The sequence below is a fragment of the Bos mutus genome, chromosome 18 (genome assembly GCF_027580195.1).
Source record: "Bos mutus isolate GX-2022 chromosome 18, NWIPB_WYAK_1.1, whole genome shotgun sequence".
Taxonomy (NCBI): domain Eukaryota; kingdom Metazoa; phylum Chordata; class Mammalia; order Artiodactyla; family Bovidae; genus Bos; species Bos mutus.
In genome coordinates, this window is record NC_091634.1 from 2,860,064 (window position 1) to 2,879,489 (window position 19,426).

The 19,426-nt window shown below is 51.0% G+C and overlaps 1 protein-coding gene and 1 long non-coding RNA gene across 2 annotated transcripts; one reads left to right on the top strand and one right to left on the bottom strand.

Annotated features, from left to right (window-relative positions):
- Positions 1-2,406: 2,406 nt before the first annotated feature.
- Positions 2,407-7,462, bottom strand: LOC138991709 (cytoplasmic tRNA 2-thiolation protein 1). Its single transcript, XM_070386974.1, has 3 exons — positions 7,316-7,462; positions 5,439-5,983; positions 2,407-3,724 (listed from the first exon to the last, which is right to left on the bottom strand). Exons 1-3 carry the CDS (start codon positions 7,429-7,431, stop codon positions 3,189-3,191), a joined length of 1,197 nt encoding a protein of 398 aa, XP_070243075.1. The 5' UTR covers positions 7,432-7,462; the 3' UTR covers positions 2,407-3,188.
- On the top strand, positions 5,469-7,409 carry LOC138991710 (uncharacterized). The gene is made up of 3 exons (XR_011467574.1): positions 5,469-5,605; positions 6,599-6,686; positions 7,288-7,409. It is a non-coding gene; the product is annotated as an uncharacterized lncRNA (long non-coding RNA).
- Positions 7,463-19,426: the final 11,964 nt, after the last annotated feature.

A 19,426-nucleotide genomic window follows, 5' to 3' on the forward strand; every position in this document is an offset into this window, starting at 1 on the left:
ATAAATTATTTCCTAAACTTTATCAAGTGGCTGTGAGGAAAGAAGTTGATAGTTCTAGTGTGGTCTAAGAGGACATGGATTCCTAGAATCCATTACTGGGACCCCAGCTAGGCTCCAGGACCATGGACAGCGACAACCCTGCAGCTAGGCGCTCCGGGGGTCTGGCAAGGTGATTGGAGTCCCCCCTAGTGCCTTGACTAGTCTCAAATGCAGAGGAAAGAGGGCTGCGAAATGGGACTGGTGACCTTCTGTCCCTCAGGACAGAGGTGCTGGGCAGGAGACAGCCAAGCTCCTCAGTCTCCCCTGAAAACCTCCTCTTCCAGGGGGGTAGGGGACTTAGCTTCAGAGACACAATGCATTTCTCACAGGCTACTGAGTTCCTTTTCCCTCAGGACTGACTACCCTCACCCTTTGCAGAAAATCTTCTGTGTCAGGTTTCTCCCCTTTCTCCCCTCACTTTTCAGTAGGTTGATATTCTGCACTTGTTTTTAACCCCTTTGTCATACTGCCGCGGGACTCTGGATGATAGAGAACATGATTATGATCATTTTCTGTGACTGGTGCTCTGCCAAGTCCTGATTCAGCCTGAATAAAGGAATGAAGTCTCAGAAATCTGGTTTAACTGATAGGTCACAAAAGTAAATTCTAAGTTTTCCTTCATTCTACATGAACGGTAAATATTCAGAGTGGGGAAAAGATCTTGGGGCCTCAATGGACCACTGCACAGAGAATTATGAAGAGTAGAGAAAGCCAGGCAAGATCAGGAAAAGGTAGTAGTGGGGTAAGAAGAGGAAGATTCGATAGATGCTATAAAGAGGGAAGGTTTTCTGGGACTGGAGGAAGTGATAAGAGGTTAGAACTCATTCTCAAGGTGTGATTGCAGGACTCATGGGAAACCTGAGAATTGACTGAGAGCTGTCTACAAATCAAGTGGCTTTCTGAACTCAAATTGACCCCAGAAACCTGCAAACATCACATCTAATTCTGGGCTGGAGCGAGCACCTCACTTCTCAGTTTCAGCCTCTCATTATTGTCATGCTTTGCGAGCTCTGGTTCTCTCTGTCCCTCCTTGGTGCTGACCCTAATACCTGACATTTGCATCCTGGCGACCCCGGAGTCAAGGCACAAGGAGATCCTGAACCCCATGCTAGGGTCTGGTGAGGGGGTAGGACACCCAACAACTGGCAAGGCAGTGTCTCTTGTCACAACCATTCCTCACGATGGGCTGATCCTAATGCTCTTCCCTTCTGCCCAGGATTTTGGCCCCTCCAGTCCTGCCTGCCTCATTGGCCCCACACTCCATTTCTGTCTCCAGCCCTGTGTTGCTACTGAAAGTTCAGCTCAGCTTAGCTTATGCTTTCTGCTTGCTTTCTCTGCCTTCTGGCCCCTCCCACTGAACGAGCTGCTCTTTTTTGTGGCCTCTTCGCTGTCTTGGTAGCTGTTTCATGTGTTCAAATAGCGTGTGTGTGTGTGTGTGTTCCTAGTTGGTCTTAATGGAAGTGTTACTCTGACATGAGATATTCCATTAAGGATGGAAACCTTGTTTGCTTTATTTGGCACTGTTTTAAAGATTTATTTGGCTGCACCAAGTCTTAGGGCACACGGGATCTTTCCTTGTGGTATGTGGGATCTAGTTCTCTGACCAGAGATCGAACCCAGGCCCTCTGCATTGGGAGTGCTGAGTATTATCCACTGAAACACAGCGGAAGTCCCTTGTTTGCTTTATTTTAGTCTTTGCTCAAAAGTCACCTTCTCAAAGAGGCCTTGGCCTCTCAAAACTAAAACAGGACTCTTCACTCCCTTTCCCCTTATGTTGTTTTGTTTCCTATTCATAGCACCCATCATTATGACTTCATATTACATATTTGCCTATTACCTCTCTCCCACAAGATTGTAAATTCTGCAACCAAATGGTTTTAATTTTTTTTTTTTAATTTTCTCTCCCACCGATGTCTAGAAATGCCCTTGCAGACATCAAGGGCTCCATAAATGTGGAAAGAATGATGTTGTGTTATCCAGTGGAAACACAGATCTGGTTTCTGTCCCCAAAGTTCAGTTCAATTAGGGAGAACAAAACCCCAAAAGGCTGAATGGCCACACGGTAAGAACAAGACCCAGCGGCTGGGGTTTGGGAGAGTCCCAATGTCCTGGGCTGGGCAGGGTGGGAGAAGAGATTCAGGGACACTACCAGGAGGCTCCTGGAGGATGTGAGCAGGAAGATGGGAAAGGAGGGCATTTCTAACAAAGGAGCAACCCAGCAAAGCTTGGAGGTGGGACTGAGGACCCCAAGCCTCCTCAGGAGTCAGGCAGGTAGTTTCCGAGCCTCACACCCGTCTGGATCCGCAGGGCAGCAACCCCGAAATCGAGCGCCCCCTGGTGGCCAGCCAAGTGAACAGCCAAGTCGAACACATTTACTGAGGGCTTTATCAAACATTCACAACAGTGCTTCGGTGGGAGGCCTTGATTCCATTTTTAGCGGAGCAAATGGAAGATCCGAGAGGTTAAGTCACTGACCCAAGCTCACCCAGCTCTGCCTCTAGAATCTGAAGTCTGGAGAGCCGCCCCAGTTGCTCTTCATCCATCAGAGATTCAGGTGGTAGTGGGGACAAGGACTAATTCCACTGTCTTGAAGAGCCCCAGGTGGACCTGGGTGTGAGCCCCCAGGTGGGGCTCCAGAGAGGTGACCCCAGGCCAGTTATGGACCTCGGGCTACAGCCAATGAGATCGTGGTGCGGGTGAAATGAGATGGCCCAGCGCCTGCAGTACACCCAGCGCTCACACAGAAGCACCATGAGTGCTGTAACTGACATGTCCATCCAGCTGCGTGTTTGTGCTTATCCAACTACAGGCAAACACGATCATCAGGCGGGCAGTAGGCGATCGAGAAGGGTTAGGGCTATCTGAGCACGTCCAGAACCCCACAGAGGTACAGGCAAGCAGCCCCCTAATTCCCACTCACTCAGGAATGGAAGGTCGTTTAGTGCTCCCCTCTCTGAGACCTAGGAGTCCCCAGCCCCCAGCCCCAGGAGCCTAGAGCCCCAGCGTCTGCAAGATCGCAGGTTAACAGGTTCCGTCTCTCTCCCAGCTGCACACGAAGCCCGGGCTCAGGTAACTCGGGTTCATTCCGTGTCATTTATAGGCGGCCCCGCGCCCCCACGGCGCCGGATCCCCGCGGGGAACTGGGGTCTCTAGAAGTCGGGGACCGGCTCGGAAGTCGGCGGTCGGGACGGCTGCGGCTCCCGTGGCGGCCCCTCCTCGTCCAGCCCCCGGCGGCCCTTGCCGATGGCCAGGCGGGGCCGGCCGCGGTTCAGGCCGTCCAGGAGAGCGCAGGCCTGGCAGAGCGCGCGGCTGGCCAGCGCCCCGCAGCGGGAGCAGGCGCCGGGCGGCGGGGGCCGCGCTGTCGGGGCCAGCGCCAGGCGCTCGGCCGAGTGCACCAGGTCCAGCACCGCCGACGGCCGCGCCGCCTCCAGCATCTTGAGCAGGTCGCGCGCGTGGCCGCGGAAGGCCTCGGGCGCGTACACGCACTCCTCGGAGAAGTAGTCCAGGCGGCGGAAGTGCGCGTACAGCACCACCTCCTTCTGCGATGCCAGCTGCAGCGGGCGGCAGCGCGGCAGGGCGCCCCCCTCGCCCGGGGAGCCCAGGCCCCCGCCCCGCGCCAGCCGGCCCGCGTCGCCCCGCAGGAAGTTCATGAGCACCGTCTCCGCCATGTCGTCCGCGTTGTGTCCTGAGGGAGGGGAGACGGGAGCCGTGAGGAGGGGGCCGGGGCCGGTGGGGCCGCGGAAGGAGACCCCGGGGCATCGCGGGGCGGCCTGCGGGAGGCTGCTGGGGGACCCGGCGAGAAACAAGAGGGCGACACACCCAGGCTCCCGTGGAGCAACCCGGGGTGCCTCACTTACCCCCCACTTATCGCAGACCAGGCCCCGTGCTAGGCGCCCTTTCATGTATCGAGTAAAAGTGCTTTACGCAACAAATCTCACTTCAATCTCAGTGAAAAGTGTACTTCAGACTGCATAGACGTCCACATGGCCTTTGATGGAGACTCTCAAGTGGGCTGTTGACACAAGTGCCTCTGGGAATGCAGATCATGGCGTTTAGAAGACCAGGAGGCAGTAAGTGCGCATCTACACAACAGTCACCGTAAAACTGAAGCTCAATTTATTCTGCAACTTGTCATCTTATTTTTGTATGTGTGTGTGAAAGTCGTGTCGGACTCTTTGCGACCCCATGGAGCCCGCCAGGCGCTTCTGTCTATGGAATGCTCATACTTGAGTCTATAGTAAAAATGGGTCTTAGGGCTTCTCAACCCGACCATACTTTCCCTCCTGAGGGCCTTTGCTGTTTCCTCTGCTCAGAATCTCTCCCAATCCCCTTTTGGTCCTTCATCTAAGGACCCACTCAGCCTTCAGGTCTCTGATTACTCAGGAAACTCTTCCTTTCTCCCTTCACTAGGTCTTCCTGCATCACTTGCCTTAGCTGCACTTACAGGTTGTAATTATGTATGTGAGAAACGGACAGGATCAGACACTGGCTTGTGCATCATCATAGCAGCAAATGTTTATAGGTTTACTGTTTCTCAGTCTCTCGTCTGAGTGTTTCATACATAATTCATCTAAGTCCCAGGAAGTCTAGGATCTGGATAATATTAATAGCCCTGTTGTATAGGAGAGGAAACTGAGGATAGGTAGTTTGTTCTCCGGTACATAGCCTGCATGTGGTACAAAATAAATGGTCAATAATTATTTGTTGAAGTAATGACTGGGACAGAGAAAAAGTTAGCAGAGAGAGAATGAAAGACAAAAGGAGTTAAAAGACACAGTTGCGTTTCAGACTATAGACGGCTTTTGATGGGCGATATCCCGCCATGCCCCTCCTTTTATGAAAAGGGACACAGAGAATGTCATTTAAAAAAAACTGCAGAAAACCACGGCCCTAGCCCCAGAGAGTACTCTTCCACCCCTCTATTTGCCAGCATGTGTGTGCCAGCATGTGAGCCCCCGCGGCTCAGCGGTGAAGCATCCGCCTGCAATGCAGAAGCCACAGGAGACGCAGGTTCTATCCCTGGGTTGGGAAGATCCCCTGGAGGAGGGCATAGCAACCCACTCCAGTATTGTTGCCTGGAGAATCCCATGCACCAAGGAGCCTGGCTGTTGTCGGCTACAGTCCATAGGGTTGCAAAGAGAGACGACTGAAGTGACTTGGCATCCATGAATGTTACCAGATAATGGCAGTGACTCAAAAGCTTGTAAAGATGTGCACACGATATGCCCACGAACCTTCAGTGAGCGTGCATATCCCCTTCTTGCTATTTAGATTCTCCAATTAAGACACACGAAGCCTCCATTTTACCACTTGGGCACGCACTCCAGCGCCCTTACGGTGCCCTATCCTGCGCATGCGCCCCTCCCACCACGCCCGCTCTGGGCCGCGCCTGCGCTCACCCGTCACGACGTGCGTGGCTCCCACGAGGCGCGCCCCTTCCTCCAGCGCGCGGCGCCGCAGCACCCCGCAGAAGGTGCAACAGGCGCGGCTGCGGCCGGAGCCAGCCGTGCTGCGGGCCACGGCGTCCATAGTCCAGCCCCCGAAGAGGTCCGCGTAGGCCACGACGGTGAGCGGCAGCTCCCAGCGCTCTGCCTGCCGCCTCACAGCCGCCAGCGCCGCGTCCCGGTAGCCGCCGATGCCCTCGTCTACCGCCACGAGGTGCAGCGAGATGCCCAGGCGCGGGGCCAGCTCGCGCAACACGTGCGCCAGCACCGTGGAGTCCTTGCCGCCCGAGGCGCCCACGGCCACCACGGCGCCAGGGGGCAGCAGGCGGCCCGCGACCACCGTGTGCAGCACCTCGGCCTCGAAGGCGGCGCAGAAGCAGGCGCCGCACAGCGCCTGGCCCGAGCGCGGACGGCGGAGGGCGGCGCGCGCCTTGTGGCAAGAGGCGCACTGCGGGGCGGGCATCGTGGGGTCCTGGAGAGGCGGGAGGGGTCGGCTTCTCCTGTATGGGTGGAGAGGGGAGGCGGGTTACATGTGGATTGGGATTGCGGGGGTCGTTGCTTGCCTCCCGGGAGGCTGCCCAGATAGTACCCAGAGTAAACCCATTGTCTGTAACACTCTTTCCCGCAGCACTGTGCAGGCCTGGCACCTTCAAGTCTCATCTTAGCCTTTCAATCACTCGTTCATTCTTTCATTCAGCAAATATCCACTCAGTACCTTCAAGGTGCCCAATGTTCTCTAGGAATTGGGGACACAGCAATGAGCAAAACAGGAAAGGTTGCAGGCACTAAATTCTAGTGGAAGAGCCGACTCAAGATACTTTCCAGATATGAAAAGTAGTAATATGAGGGAATTACTCTCTGAGCTAAGGCCATAAGGAGGAGTCAGGCATTAGATCAGTGGGAAGGATTTTCCTGATAAGAGTTAACAGCAAATGCACAGGACATGAAAGGGCAGGTCCTGTCTGTGTTCAAGTGCGTTGTGGTCGAAGGCGGGAAAGGCTCCGGGGCCTTGGAGGTTGGCAGGGTAAGGAGCTTGGACTTTATTCTGAGAGAAATAGGAACGGTTGGACGGTTTTAAGCTCTATAGTGACAGAATCTAATTTTTATTTTAACAGGATCCCTTGGCCTGCGTGTGAATGGAGGGTGGAGCGTGGAAAGGACCGACATGGGCAGACCAGTGAGGAGGTTCCTGCAGTGATCCAGGTAAGCAACAGCGGTAGCTCGGAGCAGAGTGGAGACAGTGGAACTGGAGAGAAGTGGTCAGATTCTGGATCTGTTGCGGAGACAGAGCAGATGGGACTTTTACAAGCCTTGGGCGGGCGGGGGCAGTGGATGAAAGAAACAGGACCCAGGACCTCAGGTTTTGTTTTGACTTGAGCACTTGGAAGGTAGTGGGACCATTTAGTAGAGAGGAGATGGGGGTTAGGGAAGAATGAGGAAATACTGTGAGAGGGGGGGTTTGGGCATGGTAGATTTGAGGTTCTTTGCTCTGGAAGTCTTTTCAGAACCCTGAGCTGGGTGTGTTGCCGCCTCTAGATTTCCACGGCCACCTAATCCCCTCCTTTACCCGCGCCCCGACCACTCTAGGTTGTAATCGGGACTAAAGAGGGTGCGCTCGCACCGCACCCAGCTTGGGGCGGGGGGTGGGTGGGAACAAGGAGTCAGACCCGGCCGGCAGAGTTCAAATCAGGAACGCCAGCTGTGTAGGGCACTCCTGCCTGGAGGGCCGCCGGGAGACAGGCTTTGGGGGTTTATTGAGGGGAGTGCTGTCTCCCCATTAAGACCGTCAACTCCTCCACTGCAGTGCTACAAAGGTGGGAGGAGGCACTCACCTGAATAGAACCCACGCGGGAAGGTCCAGGCTCCGAGAAAGCGCAGAAGCAGGTAATAGAACTACGACTTCCAGAAGGCTTTGTGGTATGCCCGCCGACAACTCCCAGGTACCCATGCGGCGGTTGAGTCGGAGGCGCTTACTGCTTTCGGACGAGCTGGGCCTACAACTCCCGGCGGTCCTCGCGGCGACGTCTCTAGCTCCGCCCACAGCTCCTAGAGTGCGCCTTGCTTCCGGTCCCGCGAGAGCCCCTCGTGCGCTTGCGTAGGAGTGGGTAGGGTCTGTGGTTCTTGTGGTTCTTGCGCTTCCCTGCGTAGCGCGCCGTGTGTGGTTTAGTCCAAAGATGGGTGCTTTTCAAGTTTTGTGCTCTTGTGGGAGCATGGTGGAATTTGTGGTGGGGGTGGAGAGGCGTCGGAGTGGGGTATGATGGGGATGGGGTGCGAAAGGGAGAGGTAGCGAGGGCGCTGGACCGATTCCAAGGTTCGGGCTTACAGTCTGGGTTCTTGCGCGCGCGCGCGCCCGGCCCCGGCTGCCGCGGTGCGGCCTGGAGGTGTTATGCTTATGCGGAGCAGAAATATAGCAGTTTGCGGTTCTTACACGTGCACCGGGTTCAGGTCAAGAACGCGGTGAGCAGTTACGCTCAGGCTTGGTGAGGGCCCATTGCTTACGCCTCCTGCCTGTTGGAGTTGAAGGTCGAGCTCCGGATGGAGGGCAGGTGAGACGCGTGAGACGGAGGGTCCCCGAAATCAAAAGCCGGAGCCCTGCACCCAAGGTCCAGGCCCTCAGCTTCTTTCCAGCCCCCAAACTGCCCCCTTTCCTAGCTGTTATAGTCTGACATTTTCTTATCTCCACCCCTGTGAGACCCTTGAGAGGGTAGGGATGGGGGACGTTTGAGTGTCTGAACCTATTGGCTGAAGCGTGGTCATCGGGTTCATTCATTTGTCAGTCATTTCCTAGGGCTTCCCGTGTGCCAGGTACTATCCTCTGGGCGTACCAGGCCTGGCTGGAGAGATAAGGATGGCAAAGCTTGATGTGGAGGGGCAGATGACCGGGGCTGCAGGAGTCCAGAGGTGACAGGTGCTGCTGACCAGGGTATAGGGTGGGGGTAAGGGAGCGGGACTACACTTAGTAAGGAGTCAGCAGTGTGCCAGACACTCATCCCCTGCATGTCCCTCGCACTATCTCAAGTTCCTGGTCAGTAAAATGGGGATGATAATGGTACGTGCGTCATAGTGTGTGTGAAAATAAATGAGTTAGTAGGGGAGTGTTTACTGGGGGGAAAAAAAAAACAAAAAACTTTTTTCTGTTTGTTTGTTTTCACTTAATTCTCATAACTGGTCGTGGCTCCCATTTCTGGAACATGTCTAAGTTTTCTTTTAAAGGAAGTCTTGATTTGGGCATTTCAAAACCTTAGACAACCAACCTACAGAGAGTCTAAGGCAATTCTCAGTTGAGGGTGAGTTTATCCCCAGGAGAACATTTGGTGATGTGTGGAGACATTTTTAGTTGTTGCAACTATGATGCAAGGAGCAGAGTGTGGCCGGTACCCGGCAGGCAGAGGCCAGGGTTGCCGGTAAACATATGCTGCACAGGATGGTCTCCACAACGCAGAATCATCCGGCCTCACATAACAGTAGTGCTGAGGCGGAGGGGCCCTGACTTAAGAGGTATTCTGTGCTTTGGTTTTCAGCCCCCAAATCAGTATGCACATTCAGGTGTTCCTGTAGGCTTTGAAAGTTTCTTTGTTTAAGTATTTTAGTAGCTCTCCAACACCACTCACATACTTTTGAGTGAGAAGTTAGTTAAAAAAAAGTTTGTCTTACACTGGATGCCATTGAAAAAAAGAAAGTGGATGTGAAAGCTGGCCTGCAAGGGTGACTCCATGTGCCCCTTGCTTAGTTTCTGTGACCTTGAGTGAGTGACTTGACCTTCCTGGGCTTCCTGTATTCAGTGGGGATGATAAAATAGCAGCTGTTGGAGGAACTAGATGATTTCATATTTTCAAAGCACCCCAAACCGTGCCTGGTGCTTCGTTAAGTGCTGTGAAAAGAGCGGAGGGCAGTGTTCTGTTCTTTATGTCTCTTCCCGGGGCTGCAGCTTAGTACTCATTAACTTTGTTTCTGAAGGGAAAGACTGAGTTGCTGTCAGGGGCTTCTGGAGGATGGCTGCAGCTTCTCATCATTGCAGGGTAAAGACTGAGTCCCTCAGCTTCATGTTAGTGACCTGGCCCCTGATGACTTCTCAGCCTACCTCTCACCCTGCATCTCTGGCAGGCCCCCATATTTTCCAGAGGAAGAATTTTTTCTGCCGGATGTCTGCACACGCTGTCTCTTCTTCTGAAGACTCTCCCACACCCCTCCTCCCCCAACACCCTGATTCTTCTTTCTCATCCAGATAGCCATGTGGGTATACTTCCCCCAGGAAGCCCACAGGACCCCTCCTCCCCTGCCCTGGTTTAACAAGCCACCTCTGGGCTCCCATGGCCCTTGGTCCCTTGCTTTGTCAGAGGCCCTGTCACCTTGGGTTGTGGCTGTCTCTGTTTCACTGTCTCTTTGGGTTGGGTACTTTCCAAGAGAAGGGTTTGGTTGGGTTTGCATCAGGGTCCATAGCATCCCCATGCAGAAGGCCTGGGACAGAGCAGGCAAGGTATTCATGGCCTGTCCTGAGCTGCTCCTGGCCTACCTCTCCTTCCTTGCCTCCTCCTTTTATCTGCACCCCAAGGAACACTGAGCTCAGGCACGAAATTGCTGCTGTGGAATGTGGTGGTTAAGGAGGGAGGCAGCCTGGTTCAGATCCTGGGATCTGGTTGTGTGAATGTGGCTAAGTTACATTTCCTCACCTGTAGGGGATGAAATAGTCCAGCCTTCAGAGGAGTAGAACAGTGGTTCTCAACTTGGGATGATTTTGACTCACAACTGGGGTTGGGGTACTGGCATCCAGTAGGCAGAGACCAGCAATGTTACTAAATCTCTAACACACAGGTCAGCCTCCATGGCAAAGAACTAGCTTGCCCAAAATGTCAGTAGTGCTGAGATTGAGAAGAGATACATGCTGAGTGCTTAGAACAGCTCTCGGGCCACAGAAAGCACTCTAGATAATTAGCTGCCTTTACCGTGGTGGCACTAGCGGTAAAGAACCCTCCTGCCAAGGCAGGAGACACGAGATTCGGGTTTGATCCCTGGTCAGGAAGATCCCCTGGAGGAGGGCATAGTAGCCCACTCCAGTATTCTATCCTGGAGAATCCCATGGACAGAGGAGGCTACAGTCCATAGGGTTGCACAGAGTCAGACAGGACTGAAGTGACTTAGTACGCTCTATGACTGCATACACCAAGCTCCCTGTTGCTCCACCTCTCTGCCCAGAATACCCTTCCCCCAGCTTTGAATGGGGCTTAGATGTCTACTTGTCCTTCAAGACCTACCCAGATGTTACCTCTTTGGGGAAGCCTTCCCTGACCTCTACCACCGTTGTAACCCTAAGACACACCTTCAGTCAGGCAGTGTCTCTTTGGAGTAACACATACAAACCGGGACTCAAACTCATGCTCTTTTCACACCTGAATAACTTTGAGCCTCAGTATCCCTTTCTATGAAACCAAAGGATGGCTTTGAGGATGAAATGGACCAGCACCAGGCAAGTGTTTGATTAATGTCAGGACTCCCATTGTGGAATGTAGAGTCAATAAAACCTAAAGGCTTAGTGGTGGTTTAGATTGAGGGAAATTGTTAAGAAACATGCTTTTAAATATGTTTTACTGCAGAAAAAATAGGAACAAGCAAAATTATCTGTAGCACAAGGAAAGTTAAGAAGAAAGATGTTATGCTATGTTCACGAGACCCACTTCTAAGGAATAAAGACTCAGAAAATGAAAGCAAAAGGGTGGGGAAAGATATACTAGGAATTTAACTCAAGAAACCTTTTAGCCACATGAGCCACCAAACAAAACATTTTGAATCAAAAAGCACTATTAGTAATAAATGTCATCACAGATGAAAAAGGAATAACCAGGATGATGAAACAGTTCTAAACTCAGATGCACCTAACAACATAATCCCAAAAGAAATAAAACTAAAGTTAACAGGAGGACAAGAAGAAATTGACACATTCCAGAAGAACCGTAAGTGACATTTTACTGCATCTCTCATTAATTAATTGACGGCATTAAAGTTATGGAAAAGTTGAACATGACCACTCACAAGCTTGCACTCAGTGACTGAAATGAAACCCAGTGATGCGAGAATACAGGTTTTTGCCAGGCACATGCAGATTATGTACAGAGGTCCAAGGTGTGGCTGTTCAAAATGGTACCCACCAGCCACGTGGCTAATGAGCACTTGAACTGTGGATAGTTTGAATTGAGCTGTGCTGTAAAGGTAAAAATATATCAGATTAGAATACTTTATGTGCAAAAACCATGGAATATCTCACAAAAATTTTTGTATCTTGATTACATGTTGAAATGGTAATCTTTTTTAAATGTAATATTAAAAATTAATTGTACCCATTTATTTTTACTTTATAAATGTGGCTAGTAGGAAATTTTAAATTCCATCTGTGACTTGTATTATGCTGGATAACAGAGACCCACAAGTGAGTCTCAGCAAATAGCAAAGTCACTCTACTCCCCAGGGCAAGGGACCTTGATCAAGAAGCTTAATATGTGTACTTCTGATCTAATAAATGAATTTTTCCCATTAGCCTCTATTTTATGATGTAGGAGGGCTTCCCTTGTGGCTCAGCTGGTAAAGAAGCCACTTGCAACTCGGGAGACCTGGGTTTGATTCCTGGGTTGGGAAGATCCCCAGAACAAGGGAACAGTTACCCACTGCAGTATTCTGGCCTGGAGAATTCCATGAACTGTATAGTCTATGGGGTTGCTGAGCAACTTGCACTTTGTGATTTAGGAAATGGCCAAAACAGCTTTTCATAAATCTTGAAACTAGCTAAGACGTAAGAAGTCTGAGTTATGTGTGTGTGTTCAGTCAGTTCAGTCGCTCAGTTGTGTCCGACTCTTTGCAACCCCATGAACCATAGCACACCAGGCCTTCCTGTCCATCACCAACTCCTGGAGTCCACCCAAACCCATGTCCATTGAGTCGGTGATGCCATCCAACCATCTCATCCTCTGTTGTCCCCTTCTCCTCCTGCCCTCAATCTTTCCCAGCATCAGGGTCTTTTCAAATGAGTCAGCTCTTCGAATCAGGTGGCCAAAATATTGGAGTTTCAGCTTCAACATCAGTCCTTTCAATGAACACCCAGGACTGATCTCCTTTAGGATGGACTGGTTGGATCTCCTTGCAGTCCAAGGGACTCTCAAGAGTCTTCTCCAACACCACAGTTCAAAAGCATCAATTCTTTGTTGCTCAGCTTTCTTTATAGCCCAACTCTCACATCCATACATGACCACTGGAAAAACCATAGCCTTGACTAGACAGACCTTTGTTGACAAAGTAATGTCTCTGCTTTTCAATATGCTGTCTAGGTTGGTCATAACTTTCCTTCCAAAGAGTAAGCATCTTTTAATTTCATGGCTGCAATTACCATCTGCAGTGATTTTGGAGCCCCCCAAAATAAAGTCAGCCACTGTTTCCACAGTTTCCCCATCTATTTGCCATGAAGTAATGGGACTGGATGCCATGATCTTAAGTTTTCTGAATGTTGAGCTTTAAGCCAACTTTTTCACTCTCCTCTTTAACTTTCATCAGGAGGCCCTTTAGGTATAGGCATATATTATATTATATATTTATATTATATATTGAAAAGCTTTGTACCACTACCTCACTCATTTTAAGTCGACACCTGAAGTATTTCAACATGAAGACATTTATGTTATTTACTGGTAGAAACCGTACGTCTTATAAGGTGACATGAGGGTAGGCTGTTCATGGAATAATTATTTCATTACATCACTCAGATAAGTTTTAATTATCTTAATGAAGAATGTGCACCAATTCTAACCAGTTACCTGGATATTATATTCAGTGTAACTGGATAATTTGTCCCTGGAAACATTCCAGTTAATTTTCTTTTAATTAGCTTCACTAAATTGAAATGCTTTTGGTTGTTCTGAAAACAGAACATCCCAACATGAGCCAAGCTTCGCCTTCACCAAGATGAGCAGAATAGAACACCTTACCGTACAGGGAGTTTTGTGTACATGTCCCACTTGGAAGACTTCTGCCTTGTTAAAACAGCTTCTGTATCCTGAAAGACATTTCTTAACTCCTTGGAAGTCAGGAAGTTTAGGGATGGCCTTAGAACAAAAAGCACGATCTGATTTTGGGCATGGACTTCTGAGCCTAACAAATGTAGCCAGAAAGATATTCTGGGAATTTCCTGGAGGTCCAGTGGTAGGTCTCTGAACTTCCACTGCAGGGGTTGAAGATTCAACCCCTGGGTGGAAACATGGTTTTCATCCTTAAGACACACTAATATTTCTAATGTGAGATTTTCTTTGCAAAGGGGAGTTTCTCAATGGTCTGCTTTCCACACATTCCCTGTTGGCTATGAAAATACATAATTATTAGTGCAAGCTGTACCATGTCACTTGTGAAACATGGTTGTTTACTTTCTTAATTTGAAGCGGGTAACATGGATGAGCATTGCTGCTAGTTTAAGACATCAGAATTTTTTCATGAAATCTTACATGACTTTGAGAAACAAAACATAAAATTTATCTTTTCATCAGTAATGAAATGGAGATGCACTTTTTCTTTTTTTAGATGAAACAACAGAAATTTATTTTTTCATAATGCTGGAGGCCGGAAGTCCAAGGTCAAAGTTTGATATCTTCTGCAGAAGGAACAACAACACACCTTTATGCTTCCATACTTATATTCATGATAATACTGCCAAATTCTTTTGAAAAATTGTTTATAGTTAAACTTTGGCCTTCACGGACCCCAAATGCAGTAGTAGTGTGTGGCACTAAATCACAAACGCTGTGGGTACAATAGAGATTAATTGTAAAACAGGAGTAAGAAAACAATCGCTTGAGATCTATAAGACTCTCAGGCTCTAAAATACATGCCTCCCATGTATCCTGTGGAATCTGAAGGGTCATTTTTACCAGATTTTTCTAAAGACAAATCATTTGAATAACAGCTGCCTTTCCCATCCCAGCACAAGGAGGATGGGAACGTGAGTCTGGGCATCTGCACTCTGTAACCAATGTGATGTGTAACTAACACACTTGATCTGTTGGTGACTCCCCGGAAACCACCTATGCCTCCGACTCCTGCATGAAGTATCATGCTCCTGAGAGGACACACCTCACCTGAGACTCCACTCCTCCAAGCTCACCGACTCCCTGCCTTAGAACAGGAAATAACACCATCAAGGCTTTGTTGGCACCTCCTGTTCACAGAGCAGCTGGACACCAGCCCCTGTGACATGACTCAGGCGTGGTCCACACCCACAGCATTCCCATCCGGGAGATAGGGATTATGACAAGCCCTGCTGTTTTCATCCCAGCAAACGCATCCATAAATTGCTGCTGAGCCAACTCTACCAGGGTATTTCAAAGACTGGTCTTGGTCCCAAAAGGACAGCACCAAATCCAGCTGAAGTTCCTGCAGTGTTTCTTGCCTATTGATGGAGAAGGGCATGGCAACCCACTCCTGTATCCTTGCCTGGAGAATCCCATGGACAGAGGAGCCTGGGGGGCTACGGTTCATGGGGTCCCAAAGAGTCAGACACGACTAAGTAACTAACACACTTCTTGACTGTTGAATCTCTTCTGTGTGTGAATGGGATGTATTTCCCCCATAACTGTGGGGTCTTAGTTCTCATTTTGCTTAAAAGAGGGGTGTCTAAATCTACCTGTGCCACTCAAAGCCTGGGTGGTATTCTCTGAAACAGTGCTTCTTTATTTATTTTTGGCTGCAATGGATCTTCGGTTGCTGCAAGCGGGCTTTTTTCCGGTTGCAGTGAGCGGGTGCTGCTCTCTGGTTGTCATGCTGGGGCTTCTCATTGCAGTGGCCTCTCTTGTGGAGCACAGGCTTCGTATTTGTGGCTCTAGGGTGGAGCACAGGCTCAGTAGTTTTGGTGCATGGGCTTTAATTCCTCTGTAGCATGTGGGATCTCCCCAGAGCAGAGATCAAACCTGTTCCTCTCCCTGCATTGGCAGGAGGATTCTTGCCCACTGTACCACCAGGCAAGTCCACAATGCTCCTTTAAAAGCTGCCTTTCCAGCTGAAAGGCTGCAAGAAATACCTGACCCACTTTGCTACAGAAATTGGATTCTTGTTTCCTTAACGCTCCAAAGTTGAAGGATTTTCTATCCCTGATCACATTCTGTCTTGCCCCGCCTTTGAGATTTGGTCTGGAGCATGCCTCTGTACTGAAATCATTTTCTAGTTCATCTAAAAATATACTCGCCCATTTAGTGACCAGGACGATGGATGATGCTGAGGCCCAAAGATGAGTCATGCCCAGGGCCACCCTCCCAGGGTTCCCAGGCTGGTGACGGGGAGAGAGTGGATTTGGATCAATCCGGGTCTGCTGACCAGAGCTGTGGCAGCAGAGATGCCAGGGACTGGGAGGGTCCTGACAAGAGTAGACAGGAGTGAGGGACTTAGAGAAGAGTCCCTGGATGCAGAGCACATGAAAGATGAGCAGGAGTTTACCAGGTGGAGAATAGCATCTCATTCATTGATTCACTCATTCATTCGCTTCTTGGGGCCTCCTGTGTGTGGAAATGCTGGGCACCTAGAACTGAGTCAGTCCTGGACCCTGCTCTTAGCAAGCCCCTCGTCTGATGGCGGCTGACACGGACAGTCACAATCCATGATGATCAGATGATGGGTGAGGGAGATAACAGGGGCTACGGAAGCCACGAGGGGCTACTTGGTGCCTGTGGTGGCAAAGGGGAGAGGGCTCACCCAGGATGAGCAGGAGTGGAGTAGGTCCCTTCCTTTCAGGATGCTGGAAGTGTGAGAGAACCTGGCTCTGTCCTGGGAAAATGCTGAGTCCAGTCCAACCCCTTGATTTACGCACATTGCAGGTCCTCGAACAACAAGCTGTAAACCCCTTTTTACAGACAAGGACGTCGAGCCCAAGAGAGATTAATCACTTAGCCAGAGGAGCACCAAGCCAGCGTCCAGTGTGCCCAGGAGGTAGGAGTGATGAGGCTGGAGGTGGGTGCATGGCAGGTCCTCAGAGCAGGTGGTGTGACCTTGAGTGGCTTCAGCAAGTCTTTCTCTCATTCTCCCTCTGTGCAGTGTGCAGAGCCAGGTGGGGAAAGATGGGAGCAGGAGACAGGGCTGGAGCCCCCTGGGGCTGCAGTAAAGGGTTTACAAGACGGGAGGAATGACCTTTTGTTTTCTTCCCCAGAATGGTACAGCAGAGGGGGGTGCTGCTGTTACTTCTGGGGGCGCAGTTGCTGCTGGTGGGGGCATTCCTCTACCAGAACCACCACTGCTGCAGCCTCACCTTCCCGCATTGTAACCAGTGACATCTGCAAAACCCCTCTTTCCAAACAGGATCATGTACTGAAGTTCCAGGTGGGAGTGAATTTGTGGGGAGACATGATTTAACCCGGTACACCTGAGTAGTGGGGGTTTCTGGGATAGGTCCCTGCTGGGCGCGACCCCACGTGGCAGTAGTGGTGCCCTACTATGGGCAGGCCCAGCTGCTGTCCCACATGCACTCCTTCCTACAGTGCCAGCGACTGCACTGTGCCATTTACGTGGTGAACCAGGTGCAGCAGGAATGAGGAGGCACAGGAGCAAGAGGGCAGAGGGGTCTGAGCCTGGCCTTGAAGAGTCAGGGCTGGAGTCGTCAGTGTCTGAGCTGAGAGTGTCTGGGCCAGAGAGTATCCAGAGGGTAGGATTGATGAGTCAAGAAGAACTTGGACTGGGGAAGACCAGAACCAAGGGCTATGTGTTTGGTCTAGACTGGCTTAGTCTGGGCTCTGTTTGAGTAGCTGACTAAGGGAAGGGCTCATCCCACTGAGTCTGGGTCTCTGAGACCAAAGCTTGTTGGATTGGGCAGCAACCCAAGGGGTAAAGTAAAGCGCTGGGTCTGAGGTCTGTTAGATGCCTGTTTGAATCTTGGCCTTGCCCATTACTACTTGTGTGGCGTGAGGTTGGGACCAGTCTTCATCTCTCCATCCATATATCCATTCATTCAACACACTGTTCTTCAGTATGACTGTGTATAAATTTGGGGAATCTGCGCTCTGTGCTACTGTTTTCTCATTCATGAGTCAAAGGTTCATGAGATAATGAGTGTAAAGCAATGAGGCCAGTGCCTGGCACATACTAGATGCTTAATAAGTGACAGTGATGATGCTGGTGGTGCTGGTGGTGGTTTTGATGGTGCTGATGGTCATGATGATGATGTAATAGTTATGATGGAGGTTAGGGGACTGCTAATGATGTTGAAGATGATGAAGATAGTGATAATGGTGGTGATGGTGATGATGAATATCATGGTAATGATAAGTGATGATGGTTATGGTTAAGATGGTGATGAAGAAGATGATGATAGAGGAGGACAAGGAGGAATGGCAGATCTTATCCTGAGCATCAGACCTAGTCTTTGTCTGGCAGGAGCAGGAAGAGAAACACAGACGGTCCCCAGTCTCTCCTGACCTCTGCCTCCCTCAGACGACCCCTTGAAGGTGATGATCCTTGAGAACTCTGAAAATGGCCAAGAAGGGAGAGCTGAGAAACTGAAGATGCTGAGTCTGCCAAGGATGGGGGTGGGGATCCAAGGAAAGTTTCCTGGGGTGGGTAACCTTTGAGCCTTCCTGGACAAGTCTGGGAATAAGAAGGGGTTCCAGGCAGGAGAATGGCACTTGGAAAGGTGAGAGAGGATGGGCCTGGCAAGTGGCAGGGACACCACTACCTGTGGTGAGTATCTCCATCCACCCCAGGTGAACACCACCACCTTCAACTGGGGCAGCCTGTGCAATGTGGGGTTCTGGGAGGCCATGCAGGAGGAGGACTGGGACCGTGTCTTTTTCCACAATGTGAACCTGCTCCCAGAGGATGACCACAACCTCTGCATCTGCAACATCTTCCCTGCCCCTGTTCCATGGCCATCGACAAGTTCAACGACATGTAGGTGGAGGGAGGGGACCTCCTGTTGGGGGACTCTTGGCCAGGCCCTGCCCATCTGTACAGTCCAGGCTGTGATCCCTGGGGCTGATGATGAAGAGGATGAAGAGGCCTGGGGAAAGGCCTTATAGATGGGGAGAAGCTTCCTCCTGGGTGTGGGTATCAAATGACAGTGGGATTAGTTATCATTGGGGGGGTCAGGATGCATTTAATAAAGTGGTAGGCAGAGAAGTTATAACAGAGGTCAGAGGAGAACTTATAACAGGAGGGACCATTGATGGGGTCACAAGATGGGCCTGTCAGATGATTCAGGGAGGGGATTTCCAGGGTTACATGAGGGGTCATCTCAAGGGGCAGGGCTGCCCCAGGACCAGGCACAGGGACATCCTAGGGGTCAGGGAGAGGTTACCAAGGGAGAGAGTGGGGAACGGATAACCCAGAAATAAACCCTGTGCTCCTGGCTAGCAAAGGGCCAGGGCCCATTGCCTGAAATGCCCTGTGCTTCCAACTCTCCCTGCCTCTGTAGGCTGCCCTACCGAGGCTACCATGGAGGGGTGTTTGCCCTGCACCCCATTCACTACCTGAGGATCAGTGGCTTCCCCAACACCAGCTAGGGTGGGAATTAGGAAGACAGTGACATCACTGCCAGGTAGGGGGCGCTGATGTGGGGAGCCTCGCTCAGGGCAGCAGGCCCCTCTGTGGTGCGGGGGCCACGGGGTGCCCAAGACTGAGTGAGAATGTGAACTGTGTTGGATTGCGGGAGACACAAGCTACTCTGGCCTGAGGGGCCGGGTGTGAAAGGAGACAGGCATCTGGCCTCACGTCCTCTCCCCTGTAAGGCTGCAACTCAGCGGGATGGTCCTCTTATGGCTTCATCTGCTCTTTGGTTGTTACCACATGCTGGAGGAGGGGCAGGACCCCAGCTGCAAGCAGAGCTCCCAGAGGTGAGTCAGGGTGTGGGGCAGGGGTGGCCAGTCCTGGGCCTGTTCCCAAGCCCTCAGCTCACACGGCTGCCCCCTCAGTCCCTCCAGTCCTGGCCTTCTGGCCCA

Excerpts from the sequence above, each read along its gene's own strand:
- LOC138991709 (XM_070386974.1), bottom strand. The coding sequence starts at position 7,431 with ATGGGTACCTGGGAGTTGTCGGCGGGCATACCACAAAGCCTTCTGGAA. Across the intron at positions 5,984-7,315 it reads CCCGCGTGGGTTCTATTCAG|GAGAAGCCGACCCCTCCCGC; the intron begins GTGAGTGCCTCC and ends CCACCCATACAG. Across the intron at positions 3,725-5,438 it reads AGCCACGCACGTCGTGACGG|GACACAACGCGGACGACATG; the intron begins GTGAGCGCAGGC and ends CCCCTCCCTCAG.